Source organism: Erpetoichthys calabaricus, chromosome 2, assembly GCF_900747795.2.
Source record: "Erpetoichthys calabaricus chromosome 2, fErpCal1.3, whole genome shotgun sequence".
In the NCBI taxonomy this organism is placed as follows: Eukaryota; Metazoa; Chordata; class Cladistia; order Polypteriformes; family Polypteridae; genus Erpetoichthys; species Erpetoichthys calabaricus.
The window spans coordinates 255,028,457-255,050,315 of NC_041395.2; the positions used below are offsets into that span (position 1 = coordinate 255,028,457).

A 21,859-nucleotide genomic window follows, 5' to 3' on the forward strand; every position below is an offset into this window, starting at 1 on the left:
CCCCCCCCCCCCCCCCCCCCCCCAGTTTAGCACCTTGTGATTTCTGGTTGTTCCCAAAAATTAAAGAACCTTTGCACAGAAAAGTTTTTGAGACTTGTGATGAATTAATTGATGCAATGAATCAGCGACTTGAGAATTTACCTCAAGGCAATTTTGCTGCTTGCTTTAAAAAATAGATCAAACACATGAAAAAGAGCATTGATGCTGTGTTGAAGTCACAATTAAATGAGCTTTCAGAGGGGAACAGGTTTTTGCCTTCATTGCTAAGTTTCTTTTTAAATTTAAGGTTAAAGACTTTTGCAACAAAATTGGCTTAGTCTATTACCATAATGTAGCATACAATTTTTTTATGCTGCTTAGCATTATCCTATCTATCTATCCTTTGCATTGCCATTAATAAAAAATTGTAAAAGGAAAACCGCATTTAGCACTGCCTCCTCACAACACCAGCAGTATCAGTTTCTATTCTAGTTCAGTCCCTGTCAGTGCGTAACTTACAGGTCCTACCTGTGTTTATTTGGATTTTCTTTGGGTAATCTGGTTTCCTCTTGCAAAATAAAAAGGTATCAGTTAAATTAAATGTAGACATTAATTTAGACTGTTTGAGTAAATAATTGTGTATGCATATTTCCAATAGTGATATGTTTGAATTATTAAAAAAAATATAAATCGATTGATGGCATTCATTTTGAACATTAAATACCAAATCAAATATCTGGCCACATTTGAAGTTAGAGGCAAGGCAGTATGTTTCAAAAGGCACTCACTTTAACTGTTAGAAGTGCAGAATCTTGAATTGGAAAATACCTCCTGCTTGCTTTGCTTGCTGCCAAACAAGTACTTTGTTTTGAAAGTCACATATATGTAGTTTTTTTTAATCATTTTGCTTTTTCCCCTTGACACAAAGTTGCTAAATTTTTGATTTACTGTCTGTCCAGAGGTTGAACAAATCAGCTTCTAAAGACTAGTGAAAAACTCATCCCTGGAGTACAACTTCATACTGTATAAAGATATGCACCATTAGGATGTGCTTAATGTCTTGTGACCAACAAGATTTGTGCAGTGGAAGGAGTATACGTATATATTTTTATAATAGTAAAAAAGTTTAAGGGTGGGTTAAGCCATATCGTACTTTTTGCATCTGTCTATTCTATGAACCCACTTAGATGAATTCATGTTACTGAGAGGAGGTACCTGTCCTAGGAGCATTAGTAAGGTAAGAATCAGTACTGGGCAGGCCACCAGATAATTGCAAGGCACATGGAGTAACAGATGCATAGTCACACATAGCAGGCCAATTTAGAGTTGATATTTTTGTGTTTGGTTCCTGTAGGTATTTCAGATATGAATACAAATTTTTTATGTGTGTTCAATATTTAACTTGAAAATCTTGCAATTTGCCCATTACCTATAAGTATGTTTGCTTTTGTAATAATTGTGCACATAGTAAGTGTGGTGAAGGTGCAAAGATGGTTTCTGGCTTTGCCTTTCCACTTGGTATCTGACATTGAAAATCAGTAGGTCTAAACCAAAATGAAAACTAAGAACTTTACAAGAAAAAGGAAATACAGAAAAAGAGCTATAAATAATTGTAAAGTGTGCACCTTACAACATAAACCTATCATCAACAGCACACATGCAAAGACCATGCTGAAAATTAGTAGAAATTACAGAGATGGTACCTGATTAGATTACACAATATTGAATCTGGAACAAATTAAACACAACAGAATCAGAAGTTATATTTCCAGTTCACTTTTACTTCACCTTTCTTAAGTAAACCTGATTTGTGTGCCCATTCAGTCTTACTACAGCACTGTAAAAAAGTACTGATCATTGTTAAAAAAAGTCTTAAGTTTGCTCTGACATTGTATCCGAATGCTGGTTGCTTCCCCATTTTCTAAAGATCAGGGTGATATTTTGGTTCAGGGGTTAGCTTGTTTGCTTTACAGCCCCAGTAGACTAGATTCAAATCCTAGCCTCATAACTGTCTGTATAGTTACCTCCATATTTGCTTAGGTTTTACTCCAGGCATTCTGGTTTACCTCTTAAATTCTAAAGATGCATTTTAATTTGATGCTTAATTGTAAACTGGCCTGGGATGCACTGATAGAGCCTTTTAAGGTGATTTTGTGTCCAGCTGCTCAACTGTAAAAGACTGTCTAGAATCATAAGCCAAAAAACAATGGAGATATTTATGCGCATTGCATACTATGGGAACAATCAGTTGTAAGTACGATACAGACGTCTGAATAACTTATGTCACAACAATATAAAAAATACTGTTTTTAAAAAGTGACAGCAGTTTATTCTTAGTAAACTTGCTTACAGTCAGGTTTAATAATTAGTTGGTGGAATTTTTTGTAATATTCTAGTTACCAAACCTGCACAGACATTTAAGTGTTAACATTAAGTGATTTTGTCTTTTGTGTAAGATCAGTCTGATTTAAGTATATGGGACAAAAAATTCGAAAGACAAGTCTAAAAGTGTGTCCCTTCTTTCTAACACAATCTGCAAGCTAAAAGGTGTTCTTAATTTTAGCTGAGAGGGACTATAGAGTTTTCTGATCTCTGCTTTTACTGGCCTTTATAGAGTTGTGTTTTTATCTAGTTACTTTTTAAAGTGAATATTTTGATTTCAATAATGGGGAATCCAGATTTGTTCAACTAATAATGTTATTTGGATATACTATATAACTCATGAATGATTAAGTTTAAATCACTATAAAAGTACATTTTTTATTGAAGTCCTCATATTTTCATCCTAAAACTTTGTTCAGTCAAATAGTTTATGCTTTTATACAGTAGGATTCAGAAAGTTCATGTTTATGGCTATCTTTTCAGACAGCTTCTAGGTTACAATGTAACAGTCATCACAGAAATGGTGCAGCAATACAAAGAAACATAAATGCATTACCTTTTTGTCATCCCATTTATTGTATGGTGCCAAAAGTTTTTTTCTTATATGTTAAATGTTGTTAAAATTTATTAAAAGGTAAACATGAAAGGATGTGTGCTTTGTTTTGGAAATAGATCTGGCATATTTTGAACAAAAGCCCTGACATGGAAACCACAGAGTACGTCCCATAAATTTAAATTAGTGGCTTTGAGTTGTACAATATATCATATGAATTATGAGATGATCTACCTCAGAGGACTTTAGAAATCTGGCATTGGTATTTAAGGCAGCCAGCAATGACAGGAAATTGTGTGGTTTGAAATTAACTGCAGAAGGCGAGTTTGAAGATAATGTACTAGACAAAGCCAGGTTATTCAGTCCAGATTAGATCCATCTCAACATTTGTACATTTTGAACTTGATGTAATTTGTTGAAGCTTAGAGCTTGAAGATCACTAAAAAGTGAATTGTACTACATTGTACTCTCAAAAGAGGTGTTCTAAGCATGACGCAGCATTTCTGTATGATGGACCAAAGAAGGAGTTGATAAGTAGTATACAGAGAGTTGTTCTTACTTGCCATGAATTAGAGTCTTCACAAGGCAGAATGGGTATGAGCCCTCTAAAAATAAGGCAAGAAGCATCCCAGGCTCTACATTAACCTAACTGTCAACTCTGGGTTCATGAACATAAACAGCAACAAACGATATTTACAAATTGAAGATATATTAGCAAAAATTGAAAATTAGACAAACATGGTTAACAGAGCAGAAAAAGGGAAAAAAATGTTTTATAATGGTAATCCACAGTAAACAAGTTTTAATACACAATCTATAGGCAGAATCTAAGACTATTAGATTCTGTAAATCTAAAACCCTGTAAATCTAAACAGATATAGCAATACTCACAGGACTTCACAATGATTGAATAATCTCCTGGCTCACGTGTCTTCTCAGCTGACTTAAATAACTAGAGGAAGGGCTCTGGAGGGGAGACACAATGGTGACCCCACCTACTGGGGTACCATTCACAAAATACTATTAACAAAAAAATAATTACAAATAGACATAATAAAGGAACATAATGAGAGGCCAGGGAACACACTCTGTCAGACAAGTGACTGTTGTGAAAGAAATACATGATTAAAACAGAGAATGAGAAAGATTGGACAGGGCATGCAGTGAAGAAAGAACATGTTAAAATTCTGTAAGTTTTTTTAAACTGTAGTGTAACTGTCAATGATGCTGCCAGTGACATTGCTTGTTTTGCTTTGAAGTTTTAGGTTTTGTGGTTAGTGGTTTGTGTCCTATCAGTTAGCTGGTCTTTTTTTGTGTCAGTTTGGTTTAAGGTGTGTTATGTATTGTCTACAGTAAATTAATACTGTATGATTTGAGGTTTAGTGCTTTCTTGAACTTATGTAGAGATGGTTTATGTACAAGAAGTGTTAAGTGGAAAAAGCTAATGTGTGTTCTAAAACCTATATTATGACAAAAAGTAATTACTTTTACAAACTGTAATAAGCCAGTGTTTTATTATACCTTTTTACGTGATTTAATTAATGATTTGTATAATGCACTGTGAAAGCAAATAATTTATCAGTTGTTAGTGTATTGCAATAAAGCACCCATTGATTGTGGCAGACTAGAGAGTGATAGGGTGAACCGACTAACGTCTGTTTTCACACTTTTAATGGTAAACTATTAACATATAAAGAAATTTTAGAATCACACCCGTAGAAGACACTTCATGCAGGCATACAAGACCCAGTGACCATACATAGAGGTAATAATGTGATCTAAATTGTTATGAAAACAGCACTGTTGGCCGTCTAGGTTTGTTCTTAACTGTGTGTTTATTCAGCTTTGAAGTTCTTTGTACCTCCACACTTTTATTTTATTATTATTTTTCTATTGTTAAAGAGCTATGAATTAAACTTGAAATGTATTTAACAGAATGCAGTGTCAAAATTGGCAATATTAGGTTACCTGACAAGACATATGTAAGGCAAATTAAAATGTGTTCATTTTTCCCATATACAAATGAAAGTTATCTTAAAGTTACATAAGATGCTGCAATAGTGAGAATAAGCTGACTTCATAATTGTCTGTTATTTCGCTTACCTGTACATTAATTACAATTCTCAAGGCATTTTATTGCTACCCTGGACCATGGATTGCTGATAGCCTTGTCTGTTCTAGCCTCAGTTGAGATTACATGCTTATCTATTTCTTTGCGTAACATACAAAGACAGTGCACCCCTTTTTAATTGTAATAGATGCTGTGTAGTTTTTAATCTGACTTAAAACTAAAACTTTTTTTTCTTTTCAGAGTCTCAACTCAAATCAATTTAATTTATAGATCACATTTAAAAGAAAGAAATAAAAAGCAGAGTCTGCCACAAGTAGTATTATAACTTCAAGTTAATTTTTCATTTTAGGTATTAAACAGATTTTTATGTTTAGCTACTTTTTTTTCTTCAACCAAAAATTAAAAAATGTTTTTGGTTGGTCTCTAATGTATGGCCCTATTCCAATGCAGTTTAGTATTTTTTGCCAAGCCAGTTTCATAATCAGAAGCCAGCTCTTGTTTTAGTTGGATGTGAAACTTACTTAAATGTGATTTTGCTATTCCATCATCTGTTGTGTCCAATATGAGTTATTTTTAACCTGATCATTTATTGTCCAGTCTCTCTAAAAAGTGTAGAAGAGTTTTGTATTCTCTGCTTATCAGTCCATTATTTCTTATTAACGTAATTTGCTGTTTATTTTTTAAAATATGCCTAACTTTTGCATAATTACACTTAAGGATGGAGTGACATGTACATATTCGTTTTTTTAACAAAAACTTCTATGTATTATTTTTCTTTTAAGATTTCTTATGGGTGGCGCAGTGGTAGCGCTGCTGCCTCACAGTTAGGAGACCCAGGTTTGCTTCCCGAGCCCTCTCTGCATGGAGTTTGCATGTTCTCCACGTGTCTGCTTGGGTTTCCTCCCGGGTGCTCCGGTTTCCTCCCACAGTCCAAAGACATGCAGGTTAGGTGCATTGGCGATCCTAAATTGTCCCTAGTGTGTGCTTGGTGTGTGTGTGTGTATGTGTGTGTGTGCGCCCTGTCCTGTGGTGGGCTGGCGCCCTGCCTGGGGTTTGTTTCCTGCCTTGCGCCCTGTGCTGGCTGGGATTGGCTCCAGCAGATCCCTGTGACCCTGTAGTTAGGATATAGCGGGTTGGATAATGGATGGATGGATGGATTTCTTATGCTGGTTCAACATGGAGCTAGATTACAGCTAAACGTCTGTGTGCAAGCATGTCATTTTTCAGATGTTCATAACACATTTTGAGTCTAAATAACCTAAACACAAAAGCAAGGTCTCTGCTTTTAATTGAGAGTATATAATGACACATATCCAGAATTTAGTCTTGAAAAGGATAATCCTCTGCAGTTATTTATTCCAAATACATAGAACAAATAATACCATTTACAGTTATATAATTGTGCCGTGATTGATAATGTGTATGTGTAGGTATTAGTAAAAAACATTTTGAAGCTACTGGATGGTGAAATTTTGTCCCTTTTATTTAGAACATTTAGAGTAACAAGGGGAAGCTAGAGTGTGGTGCATATGTGTTCTTTTTAGTGGCGACATTTTAATGTTTGTATTCTGGATATAGAATTTGATTAACAGTTCACTTGTTATTTTGGGCAACCCACTTAATTCAAGTGAAAGATTGCAAGAAGGCCAGGGCACCGGTCCATGGTCATCAGTGCACACAACCACATTCATTGAAATTAAGAGTGGATTCATCTACTCATCATGCTAACGTACAGTAAAACATCCAATCAGAAAATTCCCACATATACAGCAGTTTCCAAACCTAATGTAAAAGAATGTAATTATCATAAAGAAAGATAATTTGCTTTGAGGCCCATATTTGCTCTGTAAAGGTTCAAAAAATGAACAGATGTATTCCTTCCGATTTAAAAAATGTATTGAATTATCGCCTCTGCCTTACATTATCTTTTCAAATGCCTCACCAGGATGCATGTGGTGTATGATAAAATGTTACTTGGTCAGGCAGAGCCTAGTTTGGCAGTATGAGTGTGCAGCTAATAAATGTCTTTGTGAAAAATTTTTTTTTTGCAAAGTTCTTGAGCCAAATTTAAAATATATTAGGCTCATTCCCATTATAAGGCAGCAAAAAAGGTATACGGTACCTTGTGATTGGCTGGTTACCAATGACTACTCCCATTACACAGAGCAAATTCTTGTCATTGTATATGTATTTTGTTCTCAGATACTTTTAGCAGGAACGCTGCCGAAGAACACTGTTAAAAGTCACATGACTAGAAAAAAATGAGCGAAACGTATTTGCACATTTAAAATGTGTTCCCTGCACTTGCAATGCATATTGCTTATGCTCAAACTTTCATGTATGGTCACTCAAGAACTTTTGTCAGTGGTACTGCACAAGAACAGTGTCAAAAGTCACATTACTATGTATCATTTGCAAAATGTATCACTTTCACTCAAAATGTGTTACATGTTCCTGCAAAATATGTCATGCTCATAAACAGACCTTTGGCAGCAAGCTAATATCTTTGATAATCCACAAAAGTAAGGCACATTAATTAAATAGATGTTTAATTAAACTCAGGAACTGAAATCTGTTATAAAATGAGTTGGAATGACAAAGACATCTTAGGATCCCTTACCATGGGAAGCATTTTAAAGTAATATCAGTTGTACTTGCAATCTGTTCTTTATTTATCCTCCATTTCTACTGTCTTTGTATTTACCACAGGTTCAAAGGTGAGTAATCGTTTATAATTAACAGGGTTAATGTTCAGTTGTGAAGTATTTTTGGAATTTGCAAATTATGATTAGTTTGTGCTTGCCATTTAATCATTCCTGTCTTCTTAAGTGCTATTTCATGAACATTAGCTTAGCTTCTTTGTAAAGTAGGTAAAACTATGCTTTTTTTCAGTTTCTCAGCTGTAAAAGACTGAGCATTTGCTGTTACAAGATCAACTTTACAGTTATATCATACTTTGGAGGATTTAACAGTGGATTTAAAATATAAGCAGAACTATTTAAATGTACCAAAACTGTAATTTCATTTTCACTCTAAATATGGATCGGTTCTAATTTCTCTTGCAACACAGAATGTGATGTGCAGCTTCGTAATTGAATGTTGGATGAGTGTAACCTAAAAAAAAAAAGTAACCTATAATAACTATTTTCCTCATGTGGACTACAATTTTTATTTTCAGTTAAAGTTCATATGCAGTCTGCTTGTGAAGTACTACACATATTGTTTAATTTTGCTAGTATTTGTTGAAATTTGTTCTTGTTATTTTAGCTACTTTGACGCATCTGTTTTCTGATCTACTTTCTTTGTTTGCATAAACCAGGACTTCTTCTAGCACTAGAGCAAAGCATGATTAACCTTCTGTACCCTTAGTAGACAAACATCCATCCATCTACCCATCCTTCCATTTTCTTAACCTGCTTATCCACGGCATGGAATTGTACATATATTACAGTTTTACTTAAAATGTAATGTTATTTAACTTCTAAAATAATCATTTACATATTTAGTAAAGGGTGAGCTATTGATTAGGTCAGTAAGAATCTTATCCCATGTTATTTTCAGTTGGCTTTTCCTGGGTAAGGGTCATGATGCCAACATGCTAAGTTAGTGAGAACAAACTACCTTCATCCCATCAACAGACTCTGACACTTCCTGAAGAATTCAAAGCCTGTCTTCCTGTCCTATCTAGATATCCAAAGCACGTCAATTGGCTCCTCTTGATCTCAAGTCAAGTCACAATTACTGTCATGTACATTGTACAATGAAATTTATATTTGTAATATTGTCAGCTATTATAAGGAGAAATCCAGTACCAAGAAAACACACACACACTCACAAGGTATACATAGCATGCAGCATATACGTATATCATTTTATGTAAAAAATTTGTCCATCCAATTTCTTAAGCAGGACAGGGTCACAGGGCAGCTGGAACCTCTCCCAGCAATCATCGAGGCTAGGCAGGAACAACACCTGGACAGGGCGCCAGTCCATCACAGGGTGAACACACACATGCGAATTTAGCAGTGCTAATTCACTTAACCAGCATTTCTTTGGATTGTGGAAGGAAGCAGGGGCATGGAATGAACTTGTAGACTCCACATGGGGATCACCTGGGACATGAACCCCAGTCTCCTGGTTGCAAGTTAACAATAACTCTATCACTGCGCCCCTGTACTGTCCTATCTACAAAATCTATAATACTTGCAAGTATCTAGGGTTGACAGATGAGATTTTTCAGGTAAGAAAGACAGGCATTTTCATGGTAAGATGGTTATGATAAAGTGTAAGACTATCACTGTACTCTGTACATATGACAGTAATGACCCCATAAGCTATTTGTTAGAGTGCACTTCTCTCTCTCTCTCTCTCTCTCTTTCTCTGTTCCTCCATCTGTTTTTCTCACTGTTGAGCTCCACTCTAAATTAGATAGATAGATAGACAGATAGATAGATACTTTATTAATCCCAAGGGGAAATTCAAATACTCCAGCAGCACCTTACTGATACAAAAAACAATATTAAATTAAAGATTGATAATAATGCAGGTAAAAACAGACAATAACTTTATATAATGTTAACATTTACCCCCCCGGGTGGAATTAAAGATTAGAAACCATTCTTAATTTAAACAATTGTCCTGAAGACTGCTGTGTGCATTTAATTTTGGTTTTCCACAGTCCGGTGTATAGAGTTCAGTGGAATTCATACTTGCATGTGCTAATCAGCATTTAGCATGTCACCACTCTCTAGCCCCATAATTAGTGAATATGAAAAACTTACCTTGAAACTACATAGCACATGCCCTCTTTGAAGCATTCACTCTCCCTCTCAATCTGTTGATCAGGTTCTTGTGCCCCCTCCCCTTATCAACCCCAGTCATCTTTTAATCTGTACAAAAGTACTTCTGAACATATTGTTACTGATACAAGGCATCTTTTACTTTGAAGCTTTTTTCCTAGGTTCTCTCAGTTAAGGAGTTACACATACTGTACATTTTTTTCTCTGTCACTCTAGTCTGATAGTAAACATTGTTTTTGTTTTCTTAGGTCCCATTTGTCATATGTTTGTGTCCAAGTTTGGGGCAAGACCTGTCATGATTTTAAGTGGATTTATGATGGGTTCTGGCTTCATTCTAAGCTCATTTGCACCGAATATTCAGTTTCTCTTCTTTTCCTATGGAGTTATGGTAGGTAAGTAACATTTCCGTTCATTACGAATTAAGAAATAAAGTAAAATATGTAGTTCTGTAAATTTTTAATGCCTGTCAGATTTGTTTTCAATGCACTTTGATGTCAGGGTTAATTTTTGATTATTTGGTCACATCTGAAACATTAAAGACAATTTCTCTTCAATATGTTTAATAACTTGCCACTTACTATTAATAAAGAGATCTTGTTCTTATTCAATCTTTTTGTGAATTTAAGAGTTTAAGTATTTTACTGCACTGCTGAAAATTTCCTTTGTGCATTAAAGAAATATTGTTTGATTTTATTTTTTTTTTACAGAAGCTTACATAGTGACTGATTTTATTAGTACAGTACTTAAATATACCCTCAATTTATCGACTGTCTGAAAGTAAACTTTTTGAGACAATATATTGTTATAAAAGTCTTCTGGGTTTGAACTCTCTGTGTTTTTCTCCTTTCCATGTTTTTATTTTGTATTATATATTTTTACATAGGTTGCAGTATATTACTGTCAAATTATTTTATCATCAGGATTTATGTAAAATCAATAGGACTTTAGGTTTCAGATTTAACAGCCTTCTTAGTATATTTTTACTTCTAAATTGCATTATATTAAGTCATTCCTTTAAGATAAACTTTCTTGGTAAGCTGTACAATTTTGTGCTGCTTTGAAAGTTACTTTCTTGGAGAGGGAATGCTTTTGCACTTAAGTCTTGAAATACTTTGTGAAAATTAGAATACAACTCTCGTTGGGGTGGAGTGGTGGCTCTGAGGCTAAGGACCTGTGCTGGTATCCCGAAGGTTGCCGGTTCAAATCCCTGTCACTGCCAAAAGAGATCCTACTCTGCTAGGCCCTTGAGCAAGACCCTTAACCTGTAATTGCTCCAGGGGAGCTGTACAATGGCTGACCCTGCACTCTAACCCCAAGGGGTATGCGAAAACTAACAAATTCCTAATACGAGAAATCATATAAGGTGAAATAAAAGAACAAAAAAAAAAAAAAAACTCTAGGCTTGGTACTCAACTAATATAAACAAACTACACTCTTACTGGAACAGTGGGTTTTATAAAACAATTATTTTATGCATGCATCTTCGGTGCATTCAAAGCTTAGAGGAGAATAATTAATAGAACCATAATGTCACTGCTTAAAAACTGAGCATATACAAGTAATCACCTGCTGGAGTATGTGAATTTCCCCCTGGGATTAATGAAGTATCTATCTATCTATCTATCTATCTATCTATCTATCTATCTATCTATCTATCTATCTATCTATCTATCTATCTATCTATCTATCTATCTATCTATCTATCTGTCTATCTATCTATCTATCTATCTATCTAATCATTTTTATGCACTCAACCAAACATCTGCTCAGCAGTCATTATACATTACAGATTTGCAGAAAATGGAGTCTGCCCTAGGAATGATGGTTTTGGAAAATCAAGACAGAACACTGGCACTGTGGATAGTACAACAGGGTACAAGCATCACATATTGCATTGATACTGTAAAGTGTGAATTACATTTTAGGATAGAGTCAAGCTCATGTGCTGTTGGCTGTGACTATTTCTGCACTTCACACTGAAAACTTGAAACACTATAAGTGTGCTGGTTTCCATAAAGGAAATGTGAACATTTCTCTAGCCATATATATTAAATAAATAACTCTGTTATATCTTCCCACCCAGCATATCTAGCTCCTTCTTCTGTCTTGTAGATGAATATCTGAAAACTTTATCGCCTCCCTAGTGAAAAATTCAACACTCAGTTTGTTAATTTATTCATTCATCTATGTGTCCATTTTTCAATTTCAATGTAGGAGCATACTCCAGATACAAGGGGTAGAAGGTAGGAAATGTCCTTAAATGGGATACTAACTTATTACAGAGCATATTTTTATGCAGCCGGTCATTTTAATGTAGTCAGTTAGCTTAATTGCATGCCTTTGAATCATGTAGCAGTTGAGGTAAACCCACAGTGCTTGATTCTTTGAAAAATTAATTATCTAGTAAAAAAATAAAAGTAATAACAATTCAAGTTAACAGTTTTATTTTCAATTCAAAATCTCAAAGGAATCTGTTCTTATAAATAATGTTCTTATGGCAATTAAGCTTTGTTTTCAAATGTGAAAGCCTAATCCTGAATAGAAAAATATTCAGCACAAGTATATAATATGAACTCAAGATCTGTTTTTGTCTCCACAATTTAAAAGTAAGCCCATAGTTTAATCTCACTAAAATTGCAAATTACTGAAATCAATGCAGCTCATGCATCCTGGTGCCTGCTGGTGATCATATCCCATTTTCAGTACAAAATAGTGAAGGGAGACTGGAGGGTTAAGCTCTGTCCCATTCAGTGCTGATTCTTTTCACAGAAACCATCTCCACATTCTAAAGAACTTTGTGCTTCTGCTACATGTTATTGTAAATTGAAATGAGCTGGCTATGAGAATGCTGTCCACCATGCCTGAATCTCCTCCTTGTGCTGATTCATTTCATCAGACATCAAGGCACCACACGCTTATTGCCTCCATGCCGCACCATGTACAAACCCTGTTTTTCCCTGTATTGACAATACATGTACTCCATATCATGAATACCATGCACTTGAGTTTTATATTTACTTAACCACCTGAGGTTAGCGTCAGATGTTTTAATAAATGTTATTTTCTAACTAATCCCTGCAATTTTCAGTGGTAAATTCCATTTTATTTGGGGTTGTGTTTGAGGAGCATTGCATCAGTCATTGACAGTTTTGGTGCTGTCAATTTCTGCTCACCTATTCTGTTCAGCACACTGAAACTTTTCTTCTTGCTGATACTATCTATATTACTAAACGACAGTTGTATATATGCACGGACGCAGGACGACGGACAAAGGACGCATCGAAGTGCACGCGCACTGCGACTCAGCGCCCCAGAGTCAAACCCAGTGGCTTCCCAGACTCAGTAGGTAGCGCCCAAACAACACAACACAACCTGTAAACTAAACTTGATGTAAAGCGTGTACGCCAAAAGTTGCCATGGTGACATATTTAAACATTGACATAGAATAACTAGACGCCTCATGACTAGCAGAATCGTACATCAACGTCGCCACCATATTGTGAGTGGCACTGCTGTGGAGTGAAGTAATGAATAATGTGCTGCTTGGGATTGTACAAACCGCTGTACGCTCCAAACCAGATCCCGGGGGATTACATTTCATAGGTAAGGCTGAACAATTGTTTTGGTTATATTTGGCCATTAGAAAATCCCATTTTATAATCTTTACTTTAGCTAAGCCAGGCTAAGCTACCAAAGCTATGCATTTATGTGCTCAAGTGAGCCTCCAAACGACGTTTTGGCTAAACGTATTTAGTCACTATGTAGATTGTTGTTAGCTGTTAACATGTCTCAAACTTGATGATGTTTTTTCTCAAGGAGCACATTGAGGAAACACAGTTTGAAATTGACAACCATCATTTTATGCTCATGTCTTTAGTTGTGCCTGTCTTCCACAAACTAAGGCTGCACCATATTGCCAGACTGAATACTCTCACAGTACAAGACGAGTGTAAGTCTGGAGGAGATCAGTGAGGTTGTGGAGAGCTTTAAATGTTAAGAGTGGTATTTAGTATTGTATTCTGTAGTTAACTGGGAGCCAGTGAAGTTGAGAGAGAATAGGTGTAATATGTTCAGTGGATTTACAACAGCAGGATATTATCCTGGCAGCAGAATTTTAAAGAAGTTCTAAGCGATTGATAAGTTTTTGTGGGATGCCAGATAGAATACCATTACAGTAATCTATATGTGACGTGACTCGGGCATTAAACAATACTTCAGTACTGTGTTGCGTAAGAACAGGACAAAGTCTGGAAATGTTTCGAAGATAGAAGAAGGCAGTCCCCGAAATGTTACTTATATGGGAGGAATGGTTAATAATAATAATAATTATCCATCCATCCATTTTCCAACCCGCTGAATCCAAACACAGGGTCACGGGGGTCTGCTGGAGCCAATCCCAGGCCACAAGGCAGGAACCAATCCCGGGCAGGGTGCCAACCCACCGCAGGACACACCCACACACCAAGCACACACTAGGGCCAATTTAGAATCGCCAATCCACCTAACCTGCATGTCTTTGGACTGTGGGAGGAAACCGGAGCGCCCGGAGGAAACCCACGCAGACACGGGGAGAACATGCAAACTCCACGCAGGGAGGGCCCGGGAAGCGAACCCAGGTCCCCAGATCTCCCAACTGCGAGGCAGCAGCGCTACCCACTGCGCCACCGTGCCTCCAATAATAATTATAATTATTATTATTTAATAATTGCCATTATTAGTGTATAAAAGGATATAAATAAGTGCATTTAAACGATTCGCCAAAATCTGTTGTATGTAAACGATACTGTTTTAAACGTTATTGTTTTTTCATCAGAAAACCCGGTGTCCACGTCTACCTGTATTAGTTTAAATAGCACTTTTGCCACTCGCAATAAGGCTGACGTATCGTGTCTACTGGGAAACACAGTGAATACGCCGTCTATCTATATATGTGTATGTATTTAAACTTGAGGTAGTGGTGACTACTGACAGTGCCAGCAGTTAGCTACTCCACAGTGCCTGCGGTCAGGGTTTCAATTATGATTCCTAACAGCAAACGACTTCTAGCTAACAATACACCCATAGAAAAACAAAAACGAGACTGCATGGATAAAAACAATGAACAAAGGCGCCTGCAACGCGCTTCTGAAACACCAGAACCAAACGAGTCATGGCTCCAAAAAGAAACAGCTTTACTACAAATATATTTATTTCATTAAATGAAAACCTTCCCAGGACGCTCCCACCCTCCATGATCTTACATCCCTTCAAAGATTTGAGGGAACAGAAAGTAATTTGCCATTCTTGCATTTGCAATTCGTTAGAGAATCGGGGGTTTACTGGTTAGCAAGAATGTGAAGTATACTTTGAGCAAGCTAAGCCTACAAGGAATAAGACTTACTGTGATTTTTAAATCAATCATCTTCAATGTAGGCCATTAAATAAAGGTTGGTTTTAATTATATTTTCTCTGTGTGCATGCATGTGTGCATATTTTTATTTGTGTGTTTTTGAATGCACCTGTCTTTGCTGAGGAATCTGCTCAGGGTGACTCCCCTCACTCAACATCACATCCTCCCCAAGACAGCAGTGACAATACTAAAACTCAGACTTTGGGAATACAAAGAACCCCTCTTAGCCAGTGTAGCTATAATGGAACTTTTACACAGCATTATGTGATTATGTATTACAGAGTCAAAAACTTGAGGTAGGTGAAAATAAAAAGATACGTTTACTTCAAGATCCATGGTGAACTTTTTCTCAGTATTCCCAACTGTAAGTATCATTGCAGATTTGAAATGCTGCTGTGTGGGTAAATGCGTATGGATATCGGAGGTAGCAGACTCTTAGAGTTGATCCATCCGGTTCAGTGAAACAGGTGTAGCTGAGAAAATTCAAAGATTAAAGACTGATAGGGAATCCAGCAGCAACTATTGCAAGGCCGCCTGCTTGATGAAAGGGCTGTATTGGAGTTTCTTTTGTTGGCGAGAGGATAGCAGGATGCCATGTTTCAGTTCTAACATTTTCACAAGAAACTGAAAGAAGGAGTATCAGGTGATACTGAGGTTTAAGTGGAGAACTTTAACAAAATTTCCTGACAAATCTTTAAACCATTAATATAATGCAACTATATGTTTTCACTGCTGTAAATATGCTTGGTAGTATATAGAGACGGTAGAATAAAAACCGTCTGGCCTGTCTAACTCTGTTTCATGAAGCAACAGTAAAACATATGCACAGATAATAAAGTACATTGAATAACCACAAGAGAGCTTATATTGAAAATCGTGCATCTTATTTCATGAATATCTGTAGAAATGTTAAATAACTATGTATAATTTTCTCAGTTACTTTATAATATTTTTAATTTTGATAAATTATTTTGGTATGCCATAATTTTAAGCACACATTTAAACTAATGCAGAAGAATATACTGTACGTTAAGTAGCAAATGTTGATTATTATTAATAATAAAAATAAATATGCCTAATATTTAATTTTAGTGTTCATTAATATTAAAAGATAAATTCAAATTTTTTTAAGTATCACTTATTTCTTCACAAGCATGGTATACTATAAATTAATTTGCCACATGAAACTTTTCTAAAGTAATTTTAAATAAAGTTTTTAATAAATACATAGCCTACTCTTGCATTTTATAATGGAGGCAAAGGGTACAGAGGTAAACAAATGCATTTAAACTTAGTAGTACTTAGTACTGTAATCCGCAAATTTATATTACACACATACTGCAAAACAACATATCCGTGTCATTGTAGAAAGAAAAATGATAAAAAGCAACACAGGTATGTGCATTTCACCTTTCTGCTAATCCATGCCATGACCACGTTTCACCTCCAAGTGCTCTAATTGACATTGAATGTTGATGCCCAGATGTGAATTACTGACTCTGCACTGTATACAAGTAGACAACAATAACTGAACATAGTCACAGGTGTGGTCGGTCACAGTCTTTTACCATATGGAAGTTTACTCCCTAAACTCAAAAAAAAAAAAAAATTTGCATTATTTTGAAAGATACTGTCTGTTGTCGCTGGTATCATATTGCATCTGCATACTTTAGTGGTCTGACGATAGAATGGTTGACCAGTACCATAGTTTGCAATTAAGTGGCAAAAACTGAACAGATGTTGTAGGCGTACATTTAGTTTTAGCCAGGTTGAAATTGAGTAAGTTTAGTACTTATATTTTAGTAATTGCAGAGTAATAGAGCAGACCTTTCAATTCATGCCCCACAGTGCTTGGGTCTGCATTGAGTTTGCACATTCTTTCTGTGTATTTATGTATAAATTGGCATCAGTGGGTGTCAGTAGATGTCAAAACTTCACCCTCAATCACCACTACAAGGAAGAAATTTTCTGTTCACAAGCATGCCTTAGAAACACGGAAGGCTTCTTTTCTTAAGTCAAAAACTTTGTTGCTTCAGTAACGAATTCAATTTTGAGGTATTTGATAAGTTTTAAGGCTTTTAGTAATGATTCAGGCGCCGCCCCGAGTGGCAGCCTTTCCAGCAGCTCCGTGTATGACTTTATCTTTCTACCTTTTTCTCTATTTTTCTCTATTTCACTGATCACTCCTACCACTTTCTTTTATGTGGACTCGTTCCCTGGACACTTTTTACTACTTTTTGCTACATTTTTACTACTTGGACATGGATTTTTACACGCCGAGACTCATCTATTCAGGTAGTCAACTTCAAGCGCAGAGAACAAAGGCCCGTGCCGGTGTGGTTCCCTATTTACCCGACGAGGTAAGAAGGTCGTATCGTGGCAGCAGAGCCGGAGCTAAGCTAAAAGCTAAGCGGCTAGCGAGAAAGTGGTGATACAAGCCTTTGGTGCCTTCTGTGATCCTGAGAAATGTGAACTCACTACCAAATAAGATTGATGAACTGGCTGCGCTAGTGAAAAATGCCAGGACTTACAGAGAATGCAGTTTGTTGTGTTTTTGTGAAACGTGGCTAACAACTAACATCCCAGATGCTAACATGGAGCTACCCGGGTTTAGCACAGTTAGAGCGGACAGAGACGCAAATACCTGCGGGAAGCAGAAAGGAGGGGGACTCGCTGTCTATGTGAATACAAGGTTGTGCAACTCTGGACATGTAAACGTCAAAATCTCCACTTTCTGCAGTGACATCGAACTATTGGCCATAAGTCTGCATCCCTGTTATTTGCCCAGAGTTTGGACATGTCATTGTTGTTATTGTTTACATCCCTCCTCGGGCGGACATGGAGATAGCGGGTGACATCATCCATTCCGCTGTTGCTAAAGTACAAACGCAGCACCCCGAGGCGCTTGTGCTAATCGCTGGAGACTTTAACCATGTGACACTGGACAAAACATTACCTGCCTTCTCCCAGTATGTGGATTGTAACACCCAGGGAAATAGGACTATTGACCTACTGTATGCAAACATTAAAGACGCATACAGCACCACCCCGCTGCCTGCCCTTGGGAAAGCAGATCATAACCTGGTTCTGCTTCAGCCTCACTATAAACCAAGAGTGAGGGAGCTACCTACAACAACACGCTTATTCAGGAAGTGGTCCCCTGAAGCAGAGCAGGTTCTGAGAGACTGCTTTGGAACTACGGACTGGGAGTTCCTGCAGAGATCATATAGTGAGAACATTGAGGTGGTTTTTGACTGCACTACTGACTACATCAACTTCTGTATGGACATTGCAGTTCCAGTAAGAACAGTAAGCTGCTATGCTAACAACAAGCCATGGATTACAAGTGACATCATGGGCCTTTTGAACCAGAAGAAAAGGGCTTTTAAAGGCGGTGATCAGCATGAGCTCAAGCGCGTGCAGAAGGAACTCCGAGTCCAGCTCAGGCCGGCAAAGGAGCAGTACAGGAGAAAGCTGAAGCAGAAGTTACTGAATAACAGCATGAAGGAAGTGTGGGATGGGATGAAGATCATCACTGGCTGCAGCTCGAAGTGGGGTGCCACCATCAAGAGAGATGTGGAGAGAGCAAACCAGATGAACAACTTCTAACCCACACTCACCTCGGAGTACTGCACCCTCCACCCATCCTTCTGCTGATACCAGCATAGGAGAGAGTTTCCCCCCACCCACAATTAGAGCAGCCCAGGTAAGCAGAGAGCTGAGGAGACTTCGTGCCAACAAAGCAGCGGGTCCAGATGGAGTATCGCCATGACTGCTGAAGGCCTGTGCGTTGGAGCTGGGGAGTCCTCTACAGCGCATCTTCAACCTGAGCCTATTTTTCCCGAGGCTATGGAAAACATCTTGCATCACCCCAGTCCCAAAGGTATCACATCCTAGTGAGCTGAATGACTTCTGGCCTGTCGCTCTGACATCACATGTGATGAAGACCATGGAGCGGCTGCTGCTTCACCACCTGAGGCCACAGGTCCGCCACGCCCTCGACCCTCTGCAGTTCGCATACCTGGAGAAGGTGGGAGTGGAGGATGCCATCATCTATATGCTACACCAATCCCTCTCCCACTTGGACAGAGGCAGTGGTGCTGTAAGAATGATGTTTCTGGACTCCTCTAGCGCCTTCAACACCATCCAACCTCTGCTCCTTAGGGACAAGCTGACAGAGATGGGAGTAGATTCATATCTGGTGGCATGGATCGTGGACTATCTTACAGACAGACCTCAGTATGTGCGCCTCGGGAACTGCAGGTCTGACATTGTGATCAGCAACACAGGAGTGCCACAGAGGACTGTGCTTTCTCCGGTCCTGTTCAGCCTATATACATCGGACTTCCAATACAACTCAGAGTCCTGCCACGTGCCAAAGTCCGCTGATGACACTGCTATCGTTGGCTGCATGAGGAGTGGGCAGGAGGAGGAGTACAGGAACCTAATCAAGGACTTTGTTAAATGGTGCAACTCAAACCACCCCGTGATCATCAGAGGTGACTGCGTGCAGAGGGTGCAGACCTATAAATATCTGGGAGTGCAGCTGGATGATAAATTGGACTGGACTGCCAATACTGATGCTCTGCGCAAGAGAGGACAGAGCCAGCTGTACTTCCTTAGAAGGCTGGTGTCTTTCAACATCTGCAATAAGATTCTGCAGATGTTCTATCAGACGGTTGTGGCGAGCGCCCTCTTCTACACAGTGGTGTGTTGGGGAGGTAGCATAAAGAAGTGGGACCCCTCACACCTGGACAAACTGGTGAGGAAGGCGGGCTCTATTGTAGGTACAGAGCTGGACAGTTTGACATCCGTGGCAGAGCAACAGGCGCTGAGCAGGCTCCTGTCAATCATGGAGAATCCACTGTATCCATTGAACAGTATCATCTCCAGACAGAGAAGCAGCTTCAGCGACAGACTGCTGTCACTGTCCTGCTTCACTGACAGACTCCGCCACACTATGCAACTCTTCAATTTCACCTGGGTGGGTAAACGTTAACATTATACAAAGTTGTTGTCTGTTATACCTGCATTTTTATCACTCTTTAATATTGTTTTTTATCGGTATGCTGCTGCTGGAGTATGTGAATTTCTCCTTGGGATTAATTATCTATCTATCTATCTATCTATCTATCTATCTATCTATCTATCTATCTATCTATCTATCTATCTATCTATCTATCTATCTATCTATTATTTTCACATTGGGCAAATACGTATTTTTTAAAATTTGTTAAAAAAAATGCTTTGCTTTGAAATGCAATTTCATATGACAAATTAATACAGTATATACTGTGAATGTGAAATAGTAATCCTAATTTGAAATATACGAAACTTTTCCTTTAATCAACAAATTTCAGCAACCTTTGTTTTTCATTATTCCTTAAAAAGCTATTTTCCCCTTTTTTAGCCTTAAATAGTTAAATAGGTTGTATGTAATCTGTGAGTTATTTTTCTACTTCATCTGACCTGAATTCAATTGTAACTATCATTCATTTTCAAAATTTTTGAAAATTAAAAGTATGTACATTTAGGCTTTCCATTTTATTATATATGAAACCATACCACTGTTCTTACAAAAAAATATTATAAAAAGACAAAATCGTCATGATTTTTTTTTTATCTCCAAATGCAATACTGGGAGTGGACAGATTAAAGAAATATTACATTTAGCTATGCCCAGAAGAAGTACAGTATACAGGTGCTGGTCATAAAATTAGAATATCATGACAAAAGTTGATTTATTTCAGTAATTCCATTTAAAAAGTGAAACTTGTATATTAGATTCATTCATTACACACAGACTGATGTATTTCAAATGTTTATTTCTTTTAATGTTGATGATTATAACTGACAACTAATGAAAGTCCCAAATTCAGTATCTCAGAAAATTAGAATATCAATTAAGACCAATGCAAAAAAAGGATTTTTAGATGTTGGCCATCTGAAAGGTATGAACATGAAAAGTATGAGCATGTACAGCACTCAATGTTTAGTTGGGGCTCCTTTGGCCTGGATTACTGCAGCAATGCGGTGTGGCATGGAGTCGATCAGTCTGTGGCACTGCTAAGGTGTTATGAGAGCCCATGTTGCTCTGATAGTGGCCTTCAGCTCTTCTGAATTGTTGGGTCTGGCGTATTGCATCTTCCTCTTCACAATACCCCATAGATTTTCTATGGGGTTAAGGTCAGGCGAGTTTGCTGGCCAATCAAGAACAGGGATACCATGGTCCTTAAACCAGGTATTGGTAGCTTTGGCACTGTGTGGAAAATGAAATCTGCATCTCCATAAAGTTCGTCAGCAGCAGGAAGCATGAAGTGCTCTAAAACTTCCTGGTAGACGGCTGTGTTGACCTTGGACCTCAGAAAACACAATGGACCAACACCAGCAGATGACATGGCACCCCAAACCATCACTGACTGTGGAAACTTTACACTGGACCTCACGCAACGTGAATTCTGTGCCTCTCCTCTCTTCGTCCAGACTCTGGGACCTTGATTTCCAAAGGAAATGCAGAATTTACTTTCATCAGAGAACATAACTTTGAACATCTCAGCAGCAGTCCAGTCCTTTTTGTCTTTAGCCCAGGCGAGACGCTTCTGACGCTGTCTCTTGTTCAAGAGTGGCTTGACACAAGGAATGCGACAGCTGAAACCCATGTCTTGCATACGTCTGTGCGTGGTGGT

The 21,859-nt window shown here is 37.6% G+C and overlaps 1 protein-coding gene across 3 annotated transcripts in view; it reads left to right on the forward strand.

The window, feature by feature from the left end:
* Positions 1 to 21,859, forward strand: part of slc16a9b (solute carrier family 16 member 9b) — a 53,426-nt gene that overhangs the window by 15,964 nt on the left and 15,603 nt on the right. For 2 of the 3 annotated variants that reach the window (XM_028795395.2, XM_028795396.2), the window contains exon 3: positions 10,033 to 10,176. The exons of the other annotated variant lie outside the window; for it this stretch is intronic. In XM_028795395.2, the coding sequence (XP_028651228.1) occupies positions 10,033 to 10,176 (144 nt within the window). The remainder of the gene's footprint in view (positions 1 to 10,032; positions 10,177 to 21,859) is intronic. 3 annotated transcript variants of the gene reach the window in all.